Raw genomic sequence first — 18,215 nt, 5'->3', positions numbered from 1 at the left:
CACAGATCTCTGTGTCTCCTGTCTTCCTCTCTTTCTGTCTGTGTCCCAGCCAGGAGCCATATCTCCATTTGCAACCATTGGATACTCCTACAGAAGATTCTTTTATTGAAATCCTTTTTTAATTTGTTGATACTAATCCTTTTCCAAGCACCAAAGTTTTCGGCAGGTGTTGGTACTCTGTGGGTGTCAGGATGCAACAGTTGGCGTGGAAGATCATCTGCTCCTCACTGCTGCTTCTAGCAGTGGTGCCCTTTGTGTACTCACAGTCAGGTATGGATCCATCGACATGTGTTACATTTATTTTATTTTATTGTAGGATCATTTCAGTGTGCTAAACCTGTTGGTGTGTCTTCCTACACTTTGCACCTGATGTGCCCAACATTCGATCTCCTTCAAGAGTCTTTCCCTGATAATATCTCCTCTCATTAACTGTGACAACGGCTTTTTCTCACACGCTAACAATAAGCAAAATGTGAGAGGTGAATGAGATTCTGCTATCTTTGCTTTGGCATTACTTGCCAGCTTTGCCCATGCTGACATTGTCCAGACTTGGACGTGGGTGTGAGACGTCTTGCAATAATTAAGCTGCTAAAATGTGTGTGGGGGAAGATGATTGTGTATCGGCCAATCAACTGTTCCGAGTGACACTTCCAATTGACTGCCAGTTTTGTCCTTCCTACAGATTGTTCTCAAGCTGAGTCATGTGACCTGTGCGTTGGCAACTCCATGCTGAACCTGACAGGCTGTGTTTGGAGGCTTTGTCCAACTGGTGATGGGTGCACACACACACATGCACACACACGCACACACATGCACACACATGCACACACATGCAGACACACTCACCCCTGACCTCTGATAGCAATTCAATCATCAAAGCTGCTGTAACATAAGCTTCTCTAGTTTGTACAAGATGACTGAATTATTTAGTGTGCCAGGAACGCAGACACACACACACACACACACACACACACACACACACTAAAACACGTGTTCTCTCTGTCTCAGGTAATGACACAGGCATGTGTGTGACTGATGGGGGCGACTTGGCAGACAACGGCATGAACTGTAGTTGGACAAGAGTGTCTGAACTTTGCTCAGGTATCAAACAATTCATCCAGAATTAACACATTTAACACACATTTATCGGCAACCTCAGTAACTCATTTCTTTTGAATGTAATGTCTCCCAGTTGTAGAGACTGTAGCTGCAGGAGGAGGTGAAGGTGACTCAGGTAAATTGTAACGACTCCCCTCCCACCCCGTTTCCTCTCTCTTGCGTCAGACATGTATTATTCCTATAAGAGCTGAGTAAATGCCCTCAAGTACCACTCTGTCATTTCCACCAGTAAATAGCAAAAAACTCTGACACTCTCTTCTATTCCCATCCCAGCATGCTTTCATGTAATTTCACTGTGATTCCATCAAGCTCTTCCTTTTATTTCCCCCCAGGTGATGGAAGCAGCACCAACACATCCCCAGAGTTCTCCCAAGCCAAGTTTGACATGTCCAGTTTCATTGGAGGCATCATCCTGGTGCTGTGCGTGCAGGCAGGCGGCTTCTTTGCCATGCGCTTCCTCAAATCCAAAGAGCAGAGCAGCTACGACCCCATGTGAGTTTGTGCACGTAGGTGTTAGAGAGCAGAGAATGTAGCGTGGCTGTATCAGTTTAAGTGCGTTTGTGCAAATATGTCTGTCACTGAGTTAAGTGATGGTCTGTTGGTGCAAGAGCAACATCTGGTGGCGACAGTGATCAACAGCAGCCGATGCACAGTGTGATTCACCTTTAACATCCTTCTAGATTGTATTTTGATTCTCATCACAAAGCCTGTCTGTCCAAATCAAAATTCTGCCTGTCTTCACACAGAGAGCAGCCTCAGTGAAGATGAGATGTGTGAAGGACAAACAGGCGAGAGTGGAGGACAGCAGAGCAGTGACTCATCAAGTTCTGATGACGAGAGTGTCTTTTTTTTTTGAGCCCCTGTCATTTTTGGTTTGGTCCCCATGTGTACCCCTGGGGGATGGGTGTGTTTGTAAGAGGACATTTTTCTTAGAATACTGTGTTGTGTAACGAGTGTCTGCATGTGTTCACTGTGTTTATGTTCCAGAGATATTTTGGCTGTTGGTATTCATACAATCTGACAAACACCAAAGCTCTGATTGTCTCAGCACTTTCAGTGATTCTTCTTTGTGATTAAACCCACCATAAATTGTCACCAATACTGCATGTTAAGTGTTTGTCCTCTTACAAACAACAAGCAACCAGCTGTATCAAATGAGCTGATTCCACTGTGTAAATAGTACACCGTGGTTGTGAGAAAGAGTGATATAATCCTAATGTAGACAGAAGGTCAGACAAGGTCATAGCAGGCATTTAAACTTTTTTCAAGAACCCTAATATAAAACTAAATGAGACTGAATGATTTTGCCCATTATCTCAGCGGGTGTCTGTGTTTCACAGTGTTTTCACTGTAACCCAAATCAAATATTTATGTATGTTATATCTTTCATGTATTTGCAGTGATTTATGGGATTTAGCTGGGGACTCTAAGGAGCCATTTCAACATCTCCTTTGGGAAGAGAAGATTACACTTTATTATCTAAGCAATTGTACCAGTAATTTAAACTTAATGACTTTCTACAGTATGACTTCAGAACCACTCACCTGAAATGTGTGCATGGATGGATTCATGAATGGGTCAAATGGGCACAGGCCTAGGGGCTCAAAGTGTCGGGGTTCCCCCTGTCTTTCACATGCAAAATGTCTCACAAATTAACACATGCCGACCAGGAGGAGACTCAAAATGACCACAAAGAGATGCAAAATAGTTGCAAAGAAACACAAAGACTCACAACAACTATGAAGAGGGGCAAAACAACCACAAAGAGACAAAAATGACAATAAAGACATCCAAAACAATGACAAAGTGACAAAATGACCATAAAGACTCATAAAACACCTACAAAGAGATGTAAAACAGCTGCAGAGACACAGAGACTCACAACAACTACAAAAAGGGGCAAAACAAACACAAATAATAATAATGAGTATAGAGGTGCAAAAAACAATGACTAAGAGATTCAAAATGACTACAAAGAGACTCACAATGACCACAAAGAAACATGAAACAACTACAAAGAGACACAAAAATTCCACAAAGAGACACAAATGACTACAAAGAGATGTAAAACAGCTGCAAAGAGATACAAAAAGACTATTGACTACAAAGAGACAAAAGACAAAGAGACACAAAATGACCACAAAAAGACACAAAACAGCTGCAAAGAGACGCAGATACTCACGACAATTACAAAAAGGGGCAAAACAACCACAAATAGATACAAAATGAGTGTAGACATGCAAAACAGTGACAATGAGACTAAATATGACCACAAAGAGACACAAACGACTACAAAGAGATGTAAAACAGCTGCAAAGAGATGCAAAAAGACTGACAACTACAAAGGGACAAAAGAGGAAGAGACACAAAACCAAAGAGAGATCTGTAACAATTTCAAGGAGACCGAAACAGAAAGAGGCTAAACAACTATTAAAGTCTGTGTATCTTGCTCCTCTGCAGGAGAGGTGATGGGGCCTTCGTCATGATGGTGCCCAGGGGCCCATTGTCTCATAATCTGCCTGCGTTTGTGTGTGTTTTGTTTTGACTTGTCAGTAGCTCAGATTATTATTTTTTTTTTATATAAATTTATTTTCATCTGGGCAGTGTCTGTTTTAACTGCTCGTATTTATAGTCCATACATAGGAACCACTAATCTCCTGTTTATATTCTATACATATCTGATGTGACCTGTTTACTTTGATAATGCTGGTTACGTTCAATATGAACTGTTTGATTATTTTTGTGATGCCATTAGAATGACGACTGCTCACAGAGGCTGGCAGCCTTAATAAACTCAGAATAACCACCTCACCTGTTTCTGTGTGTGTCATGTCTGCTGTCACACATGCAGACGAGGAGTTGCTAATCACAGCAAGAGACTGTACAGAATGTGTTAAGTGCATGTTTGCCCATACCAGCAGAGTGAGTGAACCATTCGGGTGTAGCTTGGGTGTGACCAGCGACACACTCCCAGTATCTGCAGATAAGAATCACCTATTAATCCTCACATATGTGGGTGTCAGTAGGCATCCCAGCATGCAGCGGGGGCACTGTTGGAGGCCTTTTGGGGAGCAGCAGGACGGCTGGTTGGATGCACCAGACGCTGTCTGAGCCAGGACCCATACAGGCTTGAATAAGCCCACACAAAAAAGTTTCCCAACTGGGCAGAGCGTGGCTGTCATCCAAGTCTGTTGACAAAGGACAGAATACAGGTCTTTTTACACTCTGAACGCACCCTCCCCCAACACACAAACACATTTCCAAAGAGAGAGAGCGAACACACACACACACACACACACTTTGCCACAGTAAAGTTGAAACAGGCTTCCTGTGCTGCTGGCTGTAGTCTCTTTAAAACAAGCACAGGTATGTATGTGTGTCATGTTTGCATATGTGTGCACGTGTGTGTGTACAGTAGAGTAGGTGCAGCAGCAGTAGCTTCAGTGTGTGGCCAAATGTGTGTTTAGCAGGTGTGGACAACAAGGAAAAAGTGACATCCCACCTCCACCCTGCCATTTTGTAAAACATCCGTGTGTGTGTGTGTGTGTGTGTGTGTGAGTCATATCACACTTTACTCTCCCTCCGTGTTTTCTGTGCTCGCCTACCAGCTGACTGCAGCCTCTGTGCGGACTCACTAACTCCGGAGGGCGTGTTCACTGCGTTTACTCTGCACACAGACCTCGACACACTCACATACACACACTCACACACACACACCGCACTCCCAACAACTTTTCCCGAAACTTTTCTCCGATGGAAGTGGCGGAAGCTCTCAAGTAAGGTAACACACTTTTGACTTGGGCTTTATGTTTCTCTGTTGGTGTTTTAGTATGAGTGTGAGAGGGGAGAGTTTCACCTTTGAGCCAAGAGGGGGAAAGTGGCGACAGGTGTCTTCTCTCTCGCGGTGTTTGTGATGAGGAAAGTGCAGCAGGGGCCTCATTTTTTTAAAAGGAAAACTTCATGTAATTTGTTGTGATCAGACACTTAAATAAGCTTTAAAAAGTAAATATTATAGTATCATATGTTGTGTAAAAAATAAGAAAAAAGAACAGTATTCACTTTAGAAGAGAAGCCTACATCAGTACAGATGTGACCACAGGAAAACAATACTTAATGTCATGTGCTACAAACTTTATTATTATTATTGTTTTTTTTTTCTTTTTTTAGGTTTAGGTGTCACGCTGTAAAAACTGTGGTGCACTTCCATGATATCCTGTTTGCCAAACTCCTAACCCGAGGAGGATTGTTTTGCGCATGCGTTAATTACACAGAGGTAACTAGCCGCGAGGCAGTGAACACACGCACACACACACACACATACACACACACACACACACACACACCAACTCAAAGACATAAACATGATTATTTAGTGGAGCAGCGGGTTACTTAATTGCATACTTGCTCCTCAGTGTCAAACCAGGTAATGTTAAACATTGTTTTTACCTTACCTTTTACCTATTAGATTTTCCAGTAAAATACACAATACATAATTACAGCAACATATACAAACACACAAGACACATGCGTTCTTCTAAAACCTTGCTGTTTAAGTTAAAGTGAAACTTATCTGTGCTCTCTTCAAAGCCAGACTACAAAAGGTTTTTAGTGTAAATACATGTGTTTGGGAAGCACTGAGCGTACGGCTGGATCAAAGAGATTTGTATTATACTGTATGGGTTGTGTGAGAGATTGTAAATGGATGTTTTGTTATAGTTTTGCTGTTGTGGCAAACAAGACTGAATAGCTTTGTGCACAAGAGTTTATTCTCAATATAGAAGGCGCGACCTCAGAGCTCAGAGGTTGCGCCCAGAAGAGTGAACACAGGGCATCTTTATACCCACACTCAGACGACAAAATGGTGAGAAGTCAGCTGTAGCTTTCTTGGGCTTTCCTGGTTTAATTATGTTCTCTTGATTACACCAGATGAGCATACCTGTTGCAATCTAGTATATAACATGTTAGGCAATCGGCTGTATCTGCTAGACAGTCAATGGACTGTCTGTGAAGAAGAGATTACTGTGAATGTAAATCTCTTGATGATGTCAAGACAGAACAGATGTTTACAAAAGGGGGATGCAAAGGTCACACACTTACAAACACATAGCAAGAATGAAACAGTATAAGCATATGCATGAAGAAGACAAAATTTCCACCACAGTGGTCCTCAATCTATCAGTGAATCAATATGCTCAATCAAAGTTTTCCACATGAATTCAGGGTATCACAGTGTGACTAATTGATACACAAATGGCAATCTTGTAGGTGAAGGGTTTAAAATAATGTCACTAACATTTATGTTCAAGCCTAGAGTAGTTTAGAGAGTCCACAGTAGAGCATTTGGAGCAGGAGCAGATGAAAGCATAGAAGCAGACAGGAATAGCCTCGCCGTCACAGCATGTGTCCTCACCCGCTGAGGCACCAGAGCCACTGGGCGACACTTGATTTCAAAATGTATTGAACGTTTTCACGGTGTGGAACCACAAGATAAACTCCAGGGATCTCAAGATGATTTACAGGATAAGACAGAAGACAAAATATACATGAATAGACATGAAATAATGTCTTTTCTTGCGATGTTTCTGATAAAGATTTTTATCTCTTCAGGCCTCAAGAATTATTAAATCTTAACAGTCAGAAGAAAAAAATCTCACAACTCAATGACATATGCAACATCCGAGCAACAGCAAGTAGACAGCCAGTGCTTCTTTTTAAAGCGTCATAGTGCAGAAAGGTTGGGAAGCACTGGTTTTGCAAGCCAGAATGTTCCCAATACATCACTTGACGAACAGCATATATTGTCCTCTGAGATATACAAGACATAAGTCACTGCAACAAGAGCAATCTGTCATGAGACACATGGTGACATGTTTAAATGTGATTAGAAACGAACAGGTGTCATGTGCTTGTTTAAGGATTGTGGTTTTGCTTGTCACTCAGGGATGGAGGGGGAGCTGACTGACTCTTCACTTGACTTGAGCCACCTGACAGATGACGAGCAGTCTACCATCCTGCAGGTCTTACAGCGTGACTTGGAGTTGCGTCTTCGCGATGAAGGACGTGTAAGGTCAGAGGTGATTGTTTATTCATTGTAGGTGCCGGGTTTGTCTAGTGACTAACACTGTCACAGAGACAGGTGACAACTTAAAGGAACTAAAGCGCCCCTCAGTAAGGTCGCATTGATAGATCGTATAAGTCTCTGGGCTATTCTTACAGAAGGTATTCTGTCATTTGATGGTGGTAGAGAGGCATCGCTGTAAAATATCTCATAGGTGTTAAGAGATGTTGAGATCCGGTGACTGATTTACATCATCATACTCACATTTTCATACTCACTCAGTGACCCCCCCTCTGCCCCGTGAATGAGGGGAATTGTCATCCTCAGGGATAAAACTTCCATCTGGGTAGACATGTTTCATCACTGCATGAAAGTGACCTCTCAGAATAACTTTGTATTCGTTTGATGCTTTAATCCAAAGGGAAAAAGTCAAATCAGAGAACGTGATGGGATGATGATCCCTTCATTGTGTCATGCTGTCCACCTGTCAGGAAGAATCTGCATTAATTGTATCTCCACTAATGTATCAAGGGTATTCCTTTGAGTCATCCTCTGTCTGTATGATGTAGGAGGAATTGTCAGTTACTGTTTGTAAACACAGTGTTCAACCTTTGACCCTCCCCCCTACACTGCTTGTACACACACTGTAAACTGCTACTGTAGGAATGTAATGTTTGTTTTCATGGAAGAGCCGATACTTTAGCAAGCTAACTAAGCTACCCACTGGCACTACCTGTCCAATGGAAAACAGGCCAACTCTATGTCATTCGTCACCCCCATCCTCTCCTTCACTATTCACCAGTGAAAGTGTAAACCATGGAATGATCCTTTTCTGCTTGCCGTTTTGCCCAAGACTCCAAGAACAGCGCTGGGCTTTGCAAAACTATGGAATTACAGCTTCCTGGTCCGTCACCCAATGCCATGGGGCCCAAAAATACTTTTTCCATAGACTTACATTGTGAGAGCGATGTCTGTAAATCAGTGGTTACATTTATTTGGGAAAACAGTACAAAAGACATGCACATCCCAACGTCCAATGGAGTGGGTGCTGGACCAAGGAAGTAGAAAACCAAATACGTCAGCACACCAAGTACAAAGTTCTTCCTCAGACCTCCTCAGAAGGTCACAACTCCCACGACATGACTTGTTTCACTATCAGAATTTGATCCATTGGGTCTGATAACATTTCAAAAGTCTGTAAGAGCCACAAAATTATATCAGTTTTGTCCCTGTTCAAGTTCGGGGAGGGCTGAACCGGATGTTAGACACTTAGCCAATGAAAGTCTCAAGTGTGCTTGCTCTATGGGCACAATGATGCAGACGATCTGGCTATGAGTAATGCAAATGGTCCAACTCGAGGGGCGGTACCAAGCATGCATTTGAAAATATCACTGCACGCAATTGGATAACACTACGACCAATCAGAACAATACACGGGTTGACGTATCCAGAGCGCTACCAGCGGAGCTAACTGGTAGATTAGACTCTTGCCGTATCCGGTCGGCAAAACAGCAAAAACATCCTTCTTGCAAAGGAAAGATTCGAGCGCCGTCTTCTGTTCCTCTTTTAGAGAAAAAGCCAAGTCTAATTTGTTCATTGTAGCGGCGAAAGCCGTTTCAAACAACAGGTGTTCATCCGTAGCCATCTTGCAATGTATAGCCTACTGACTGATTCCGGACTTCGTCGTCGCAGCGCTGTCGTCATCTGTTTAGCTCGCCTCTGGCCCGCCTATATCAGATACACCGATGTGATTGGTGCAGCTCGGCTACAAGGGCATGGATAATGAGCATCATTACTGATTGCCAGAGTGACTTGCTGAGCAAATTCAAATTGTGCTCTCGCAAGAACTCTGGATTTCCAGGGTACCACTGAGCAGCAGTCATAGGCATGAAGGAGAGCCTGCCTCTAACACTGTATCCAGTTGTCTTTACACACCCATGATTTCTCCACACAATATTTGTGTTCTTTTCGTGCAGTGTCTGCCATTTTGGTTGCTTGCTCTTGGATGTACAGTGCTTAGGGTTGGATACGTGTGCTCTGTGTCCAGGAAATTCCGGAAACAGAGAAATAAAAAGTAAATACAGGCAGAGGGCAGGGTTAGTCTCTGACGATGATTGAGAGGGATTACTTTCGTATGAGTTTATACTTTTTTTTTATGATACTTTTTAAGATTGAAAAACAATTTCTGTATGAGAAGTTTTGCTGGGTGTGTAACAGTATGAAATGTAGTTACAGAAACATGTGAGCTTGATATCAGCCGAGATAAGGAAGGCTGTGATACAGAGGCCCTCTTTTATATGAGTCAGGGGCCTCAAAATCAGCAGGACCCACCTTAAAGCCCTCGTCACGTCAGTTGATATTGATCTTTATAATGCATGTTACCAAACAAGCTTTCAGTTAATCAGTTAATGAAATGACCAGAAATCACCTGCTACACTGTGAACGTGGGGCTTTAGAGGGCTTCTTGGGTTGCGGGGCTCAGGGACAGCTGCCTGCTTTGTCTGGTTGGTTATTCAGCCTTGTCTCAGTTGAGGGAATATAGAAAACAGTAAAAATATTTCTGCCTTGTTTATCACTGGTCACTATCACATGGTCAGAGACCTCACAGGACCTCTGATTAGTTAATGAGATCTAATAGTCATCCAGTTGTCCCCTGTTTGTGTTCAGTTATCTTTGAATTTCTGCCTCAGCTGACGACTAAATTTGATTACATTTTTCTTCTTCTTCTTTTTTGTTTTTTTCTTTTTAAATTTGATGAATCGTTTCATTGTTTAGTCTATAAAACTTCAGAAAGCAGTAAGATGCTTGATCCCATGATGGAGAGCAAACCCTCACATTCAGGCCTGCTTAATAACTACTTTTATTGAACGATGAATTGTCCCAAAAATAATCGCTCCGAATGATCATTTTAAGGCCATTTAATGCCACTGATATGATAATATAATAACATAATAAGTAGCTGTAAGCAAGTACACCCTTTCAAAGTGCAATTAACTTTTAATTTGACCAGAAATGACAGTAAAACATTTCTCATTATGTTTTTCTTCCTGTCCATTTGGTCTAGGTGTTGTGTTCATGTCTTTTAGTGGTTGGGAAAACCCTGCTGTTTATTTGGGCATCATGCGTGGCAAAAATTTTGGTGACATTATTACGTGAACAAACATATAAACACAACAGGCAATATTGACCTTCACCATTTTTGCTGATCTCGATAAGTCGACAATGTAATCATCATGACAGGTCTATTTACATTTGAGAAGCTAAACCAGAGTATTTTTGCTTGATTATTAATTTAAACAATGACTCAGTTATCACAATTGTTAATTTTCTGTGGATTAATCAACTAATTTCAGCTCTACTGTTAAGGCGGCGAATGTATCAGAGAGAAATGTGCATGTCATTGTCAATGCAAATGAAAACCCGGCAAGTCAAGTTCTGTGTGTGTCTTTTTTATTAGCAGGATTGACACACGTCTTTTAAATCCTAAGTAGGTTGCATGACAGAAGTGACAACAATGACTGTTTAATTTGTGTCGCTGACTTTTGCCGACAGTGGATTACGTTTGTTTGCTATGTCCCATTTGAACGCTGTAGGGTCCTCGAGGAGACAGAGAAAGACAAAGCACATTTTCGCTTTCTGTCTGGAGAATGGTTCAGTGAGGAGCGCAGCAAACGCCATCGCAACCGGTCGTCGGCCTATGCGCTCGTCCACGCCACCATACGTCACAGGAAGACCAAGAGCAGAGGTGAGTTTTTGGTTGATGCAGTATTAGAATTGCAGGTCTTATTTCTCACTGTCACAGGGATATCCCAGTCATTGTTCTGCATTTGTTGCCATGGTAACAGATGTGCCCCTGGCTGGACTGTTCAACGGAGAGAGAGAGGAAACCTCGCTCAACAACAACACCTCTCCCGAGGTGGAGACGAGATTGAAAGACGGCAACGCAGAGGAGAGTGGAGGGTCTGTCACAGGGAAAAAAAATTATCTCATCTCACTTTTGTGACTTCTGTGTGGTGCTGCATTTCCAATATTTAATTTGTGTTTTCAGGAGTCCAGCAAGTTTGAAACCTGCACTCACATCCAGAACAAAAAGTCCCGCAACACAGGTCTGTGTGTACATGCTTCTTTTTTTCTGTGCTTAAAAAACAAATCATCTAAATATGAATTATCATCTTCAATTCCAGAGTCTCGTGGTCAGAAATAGTTCCTCGTCATCCAAAGGTATGGACGCCTCTCTCTTTGCGCCTCTGTAGCAGTTAAGCTGTCTCCTAGTATTTTTATTATTAACTTATTGTTTCTGCTCACAGAGTGTGACAGGAGAAGTAATGGCCACTCCGAGGAACTTGAGGTGAATTATTTAAATGTCTAAATCAGTCACACATTTTGTTATTTTAATGGTGGAGTATAATAAAGTCGTTAAAGGAGCAGTGTGTAAGATTTAGGGGGATTTAGTGGCATCTAGTGGTGACGATTGGAGATTGCAGCCAGCTAAAACTTCTCCTGGTTCATTCCTTCAGTGTGTCTTGTTCAGCAGGTTTTTACTGGGAGCCGATTTATCCTTAGATTTGTCTTCCTCTCATAAACAAACAAACCAGGTGATTAAAACTGATAAAAACAGCTGATTCTGAGGTACAAAAAAATAGGACGATTTTATTTATGGCTGATAATACACTAAAGAGAACATACTTATCATAATTTAATCCATTTACCCTGATATATCCCCGTAAATCTCTCACACCTAACCTTTAAAGGGCAGGACTTATAAAGGGAGCAGGCACCAACTGATAGGTGATAGATTATTTGAGAATAATGGGTGTGTGTGTGTGTGTGTGTGCGTTTAGGAAGAATTCGACGGTCATAACGGGGACACTGACTCTCTGAGCAGCAGTCTGACAGAGCCGGATCCAGCTTCTGTGATAACCAGCAGCTCCAACGGCAGCCTTCATTCGGGCTACACGGTACACACACACACACATACGTGCATGCACACACACGCGCATTTGATTAATTGGCTATCCAGCAAAGCAGGATGACTCAGCTCCGGACAATGACGTAGGAGCTGAACACTCTGTTCTGAATGTGTTATAGCTCAGTGGAAGCATGATGAGTCTGTTCAGCTCAGGGGATTTTGGAGTGGTGGAGGTGAAGGGCCGTATCCAGTTCTCATTGGCTTACGACACCCAGAAGGAGGAGCTGCACATCAAAGTGTATCGCTGCGAGGACATTGCTCCGGCACGCAAGAATCGCTCTGATCCGTAAGTGACAGCACATGTGTGAATCCTTCTGCGACGACGTCACGTGCAAAGTGAGTCAAAATAATGTGTCTGTGTGTGCATTGTTCACAGATACGTCAAAACTTATCTCCTGCCGGACAAGTCGAGTCACAGTAAGAAGAAAACTGCAGTGAAGAAGAAGACGCTAAACCCGGTCTATGATCAGACACTCCGAGTGAGACACTCTCATTTACATATTACACAGTCGTCAGCCGCCACAGAAATCCCCCATCTGCCATCTGTCCCTCGGCTCTCCTCCACATGTCCTGCAACAACACAGCACTGCAGTCACCATTTCTCCAATCTTTAAGATATCGTTCAATAAACTACCAGATTTCAAGTTTACGTCTTTGTCCTGCATTTGCCTCCTCCATCATCTCATGTGCGTCCTGTCTGATTCTGGCTCTTATCCTGTAGTATAAAGTGCGGGTTGGAGAGCTGCGCAGCCGGACCTTGAACCTGTCTGTGTGGCATGCCGAACCCCTGGGCAGAAATGTGTTCCTCGGGGAGGTGGAAGTGTCTCTGAGCGTCTGGGACTGGACCTACACTCAGCCTCTGTGGCAGGACCTGCAGCCACGGGTAGGGAAGAGCAGACATGAATGATTCACATGCAAATAAACAATCATCCCGTCACATTAATTAGCATGCCAGTTTGAATACCACTAGACTAATATTTACCAAAACACCATGATGTCTGCATCTACATTTGTTTAGTAGAGTGTGTGTAACAGCAGTGTGGCAGCTTTGTTGGAGACACGGAGTACAGAGAGGAGTGTCTCTTGTGTCTGGGAGAGCTGAAGGGAAGAGGAAGACATGCTGTGAATTTCAACTAAGGTTTTATGTAACCTTAATCTTTTCCTGCTTCCACACTTACGCCTTCCTCCCCCCTTGCTTTTTCTCTCTCTCGCTTCCTGTGTCTTTTTCTTCACCTTTATCTTTTCTCTTTCTCTCTTCCCCCTTCACCCTTCATCACAGGTTCATTTGAATCCAGACTCCATCAGCAGTCGTGGGACCATCTTGCTCTCTATTAAGTTCATCCCAGATGGATACGAGGGTGAGCAGAGCACACACATCGTGGTTGCAAGTTATGTCCCACGTAAATCACATGTGTCTCATACATTGTGTGTGTGTGTGTGTGTGTGTGTGTGTGTGTGTGTGTGTGTGTGTGTGTGTGTGTGTGTTAAGGTGATGGACTGCCTCTGACAGGAGAGCTTCACATCTGGCTACGGGAAGCTCAAGGTCTCCTGGCCAACAAAGGGGGCGCTATAGACTCCTTTGTCAGAAGGTGTGTTAGCTCTGTAACATGTTGTCTGATAGTTTGTCATCAGTTATCGATCCTGGCAGCAGTTTTATTTGTACAATATATTTGGTGAAACGGGACATTTAAACTCATCATTTACTTACAATTCTCCACCTTCACATTCATATTTTTGACTATTTATACTATTACTGTGTAAATAAAAAGGAACAGTTCACCCTAAAATCCGAAATCCATTTTTATCCTCTTACCTGTAGTGCAATTTATCAGTCAAGGTCGTTTTGGTGTGAGTTGCTGAGTGTTGAGATGTCTACCTTCTCTCCAATATAATGGAACTAGATGGCACTCAGCTTGTGGTGTTCAAAGTGCCCAAAAAATACATTTGAAGAACTCAACAGTAATGTCTCTTTCCAGAAATCATGACCCAGTTACTCAAGATAATCCACAGACCTTGTTGTGAGCAGTTTCATGTAGGAACTATTTTCTTTCCACTGAGCTATGTATCACTGTGCAGAAATTAGTGTGCATCTACTGCTAGCTCAGTAGCGCCACTGAGCTAGCTAACACTACAGCTTAGCAGAAGAGGACGCCATTAATGTTTACATCTAGCACAGTCATGAGGACAAGCCTCTTGTCCATGTATAGATGCACACTTCCTTCTGCATGGTGGTACATTTACGGGGTTTAGGTTTGATAGAAAGAAAACAGTTGTGCCCTCCGGCTCAACTGCTCCAGCTTGTGCTCCATGTAGCCTGAGGCCTTGGCAGCAGCTCAGATTTGGGTCTGTCCCGTGGCCCTTTGCTGTCACTCTGTAGCTGCTCTATTAAATAATAAAGGCAAAGAGACATTGCTGTTGAGTCTTTCAAATGTGTTTTTTGGCACTTTGAGCACCACAATCCGAGTGCCATCTAGTTCCATTATATTGGAGAGAAGGCCGACATCTCTACGGCTGATATCTCCAACACTCAGCAACTCACACCAAAACAATCTAGACTGATAAATAGCACTACAGGTAAGAGGAAAAAATATGTGTTTTTGATTTTGTGGTGAACTGTCCCTTTAAGGTTTTAAACACATGCACCATACTATATTGTTATCCTTACAAAGTTTTTATTTAAACATCTGATCTGCATATTTATACCCACAATATGGTTTGAATCTGAATCTAACTGTCTCATCATCGTAATCTGTACCCCCGCCAGCTACATACTCCCAGACGCCAGTCGGCAGAGTGGTCAGAAGACACGGGTGGTGAAGCGCTCCATCAGCCCGACCTACAACCATACCATGGTGTACGATGGCTTCCACACCAGCGACCTGAGAGAGGCCTGCGCTGAGCTGACTGTATGGCAGCGCGAAGGGTTAAAGCAGCGCATCCTAGGAGGGGTTCGTCTGAGCTGTGGAACTGGTGGGTGTCTCTGCACTAACATCTACACTGACGCACATTCAGAATCACATGGATGCTTTTTTAATGCAGATGCTGACACCAATAACCTGTGTGTCAGCATCTATTACAGATGACATAATAAGCGACCAGACGGGAACAATTCTCGCATCTTTACTTTGTTCTGAAAGCAGCAGTCAGTATTAGAGACGGTATTTGTTCTCCTGTGCTGCAGTGCTCGCGGAGCCCGGTCTGTGCTGAGGATCTTATCTTATCTCTTATCAAGTCGCTCTCAGTTCCGGGGCTGTTGTTGGCAGTGTGCTTTTTGAATTAACTCACCCATGTTTATCTTGGGCTGTCTTCAAAAAGTCAGTTGGTAACTGGAGACTCAGTGTGACAAAGGGTTTGACAGGAAGGTGCTGAATAAATCTCGAACATCTCCTGTCAAAATCCAGCTTTTCTGAATTTACTATCTCATGGGTCCATTGACATTTGGCTTGTAGGAGGGCAGTAGTTTCTGTGTCAGGGGATGAGACATTAAAGGAGCTGTTCGATTGGTTGGTTTGCTGTATGGTCAGTTTTGTAGATAGTGCCATACAAGCAGCTTTATGCTTTGTCTACAGTCGTATTTTGGAGTAGTATGGTAGCAGTTTTTCCATCCAGAGCTTCACATTGCACTGCACTTTGTTCTGTTGGCATTCAAGGCATTTCAGACGGTCTTGTCATCAGAGCGAGGTCATTTCTGGGTTACCAATGCCCCTCTGCATTGATAAATATCCACATATTGCTAAATATGTGAGGAAATGTGGAAAACAATTTGAGAGAAGATAAGATAATCCTTTATTCGTCCCACAGTGGGGAAATTTGCAACATTACAGCAGCAGATAGTGCAAACAGGAAGCATCAGTTGAAAATAAAACACAAAGCGATATACATATATATATATATATAAGTGCGTATCGGTGAAAAGAAAAACACAGGTTGTGTAATAAGTAAACTGTACAAGACAAAGAGCAATATAAAAACGCGAAGCAATATAAAAGAAGCAAGAGAGAATAATGAGACAGACTGAACGGCTGATTTAAAGTAATGTCAAGTAGTTCTTGATTGTGTTGAGCTGCAGCCTCTGTCTCATTGTCAGGAAAGAAGATGATGTCAGTAGAGTGGTGGGAAGTGACAGCTTTAATGAGGTTTTGCTTGTTGTAAACAGTCTTTTAACATAAAGATGTAGTATTCAGAGGGCAGGGCAGTTTGTTACTGCAGTCAGCCTGGGGGCTGCGGTAGTGCATATGTGCATGTACGTACAGGAACTGTGGTCAGTTGTTGGGACTGTTTCAGTGATGTCATTAAGATTGAAAGCATCATTCCTCAGTGTGCGGATTGCGGTACTTCTGTCAACATGTCTTCAACATAAATAATGAATTATGTGTTTTTTAATGGCAGGTCTGAGTTATGGGGAGCCTGTCAGCTGGATGGACTCCACAGAGGATGAGGTCGCTGTGTGGACCTCCATGATCAAAAACCCAAACAACTGGATCGACGCAACACTATCAATCAGAACTAACCTCACACAACGGAATGATTGACTGAGACATGGCTTGCACGCAAACACACGTTCAAATAATTGTCTGGAGTGAAAGGAAACCCTCAGCACATTTAACCTCTCTGTTCACAGTTTTTCATACATACAGACACATAAGTCAGTAGTGGTGCAATATTGTGAATTAATGGTGTAGATCAGAAATATTTAGTCTGAAACCAAATCTATCTGCATTTCATGTTTTACTTGTATGTTTTTGGTTCAGTCTGTGTCCTATCTGACAAAATTGTTGTAATCTATTGTAGTTTATTAATTAAATATCAAACCTGAACTGATGAATCACCCAGGGTTCTTCTTTATTTACTAAATTAAAATATAACACCAAGTAGATAAACATGGAGAGGCCATTTTAAGATATTAATAACCATATAATTATTTCAAGTTGTTTCCCAGACCTCTCAAAAGTGTAGTGTGTAAAATTTAGGGGGATTTAGTGACATCTAGTGGTGAGGATTGTATATTGCAACCAGCTAAAACTTCTCCTGGTTAGAATTCCTGTTCCTGTTGTTGATAGTTCAAGAGGTTTTTCCTGGAAGCTGAATTATCCGCAGAGGTCTCTTCCTCTCCAAAACAAATTAAACAAGTGATTGCTCACCTATTTTCTCTGACAGCCTAATGTGTGCTCACCTTATTTCTGATCCACACATTTTTTGTTTGTTTGTTTGTTTTTACCGGGGGGCCAAATTATGTAAACCAGTAAAAACACTGAATGAAGCAGTTTCTTTTTTAACTTAATTTTTATTCGTTTTTAGAAAAAGAAAAAAAGCTGACAAAAACCAACAACAACAGGCAGGGACATTATAGGCTAAGGTGAAATGCCCAAGATAGAGCAAAACAGAAAATAAGAAGAAGCAAGGCTATACTGCAGTGCCAGTCCATGATCGTTTCTCAAGACCACAAAGGTCCCCATGGTCCCCAACCTTGACCCCTGGAAATCCAGAGCCCCTCCAGGGAGGGAGAAATCGTCCAGTCATCCATGAGCCACTATCCATCCCGCATGTCCCAACGCCAAGGGGGACAAGACAAAATTCACCAAACAAATTAGATCACTGGGAAGTCAAATACGATTTCTATTTTTTCCAATATTGTTCACATTTTTCAGAGGCAAAAGTCAATTGTTCCATAACATAATTTTCCTTCACTACTTCTGTCCATTCAGAGGTTGCTGAAGACTCTTTACTCAACCATTTCCTGGCTGTTGCTTTTTTAGAACCTGCTAGAAGTATTGTAATAAATACCTGTCCTGCTTTGATAGTCCAGGTGGCACATTTCCCAAATACATCACACTGAATGAAGCAGTTTTATCTAAAAAAAAGAAAAGAAAAGAAAAGAAAAGAAAAGAAGTGTTTTTTCAACACTCGTTGCAGAGGGGCTGCTAACTACAGTGTCTCGTGCAAAAATGAAAATGTAAATGGCCCAACCTAGATCCAGTGTTTGGTTTGTCTGGTCTGGGCTTCTGTAGAAACATGGTAGTCTCTGTAGATGAGGACCCACTCCCTTGTAGATATAAGTGGCTCATTCTA

The 18,215-nt window shown here is 42.4% G+C and overlaps 2 protein-coding genes across 5 annotated transcripts; both read left to right on the top strand.

Moving 5' to 3' along the window:
* Positions 1-2,218, top strand: cd164l2 (CD164 sialomucin-like 2). The gene is made up of 6 exons (XM_050034513.1): positions 1-270; positions 683-769; positions 1,009-1,101; positions 1,193-1,234; positions 1,452-1,611; positions 1,866-2,218. Exons 1-6 carry the CDS (start codon positions 192-194, stop codon positions 1,879-1,881), a joined length of 477 nt encoding a protein of 158 aa, XP_049890470.1. The 5' UTR covers positions 1-191; the 3' UTR covers positions 1,882-2,218.
* A 2,454-nt stretch (positions 2,219-4,672) lies between these two features.
* On the top strand, positions 4,673-17,291 carry sytl1 (synaptotagmin-like 1). Of its 4 annotated transcripts, none has more exons than XM_050034495.1 (16): positions 4,674-4,895; positions 5,287-5,392; positions 7,060-7,186; positions 10,771-10,922; positions 11,023-11,137; positions 11,226-11,283; positions 11,362-11,398; positions 11,485-11,525; positions 12,019-12,135; positions 12,266-12,432; positions 12,523-12,625; positions 12,868-13,029; positions 13,426-13,504; positions 13,636-13,735; positions 14,911-15,116; positions 16,536-17,291. In XM_050034495.1, the coding sequence occupies exons 3-16, from the start codon at positions 7,062-7,064 to the stop codon at positions 16,676-16,678; spliced, it is 1,605 nt and encodes a 534-aa protein (XP_049890452.1). In that variant the 5' UTR covers positions 4,674-4,895; positions 5,287-5,392; positions 7,060-7,061; the 3' UTR covers positions 16,679-17,291. The 4 variants fall into 4 exon arrangements, with proteins under 4 accessions (XP_049890454.1, XP_049890453.1, XP_049890452.1 ...); XM_050034494.1 differs by having other exon boundaries at positions 4,674-4,900; XM_050034497.1 differs by lacking the exon at positions 5,287-5,392 and having other exon boundaries at positions 4,673-4,895.
* Positions 17,292-18,215: the final 924 nt, after the last annotated feature.

Source organism: Epinephelus moara, chromosome 22 (genome assembly GCF_006386435.1).
Source record: "Epinephelus moara isolate mb chromosome 22, YSFRI_EMoa_1.0, whole genome shotgun sequence".
NCBI lineage: Eukaryota > Metazoa > Chordata > Actinopteri > Perciformes > Serranidae > Epinephelus > Epinephelus moara.
The sequence above is the reverse complement of the archived record's forward strand: the minus strand, read 5'-3'. Positions and strand labels throughout refer to the sequence as shown.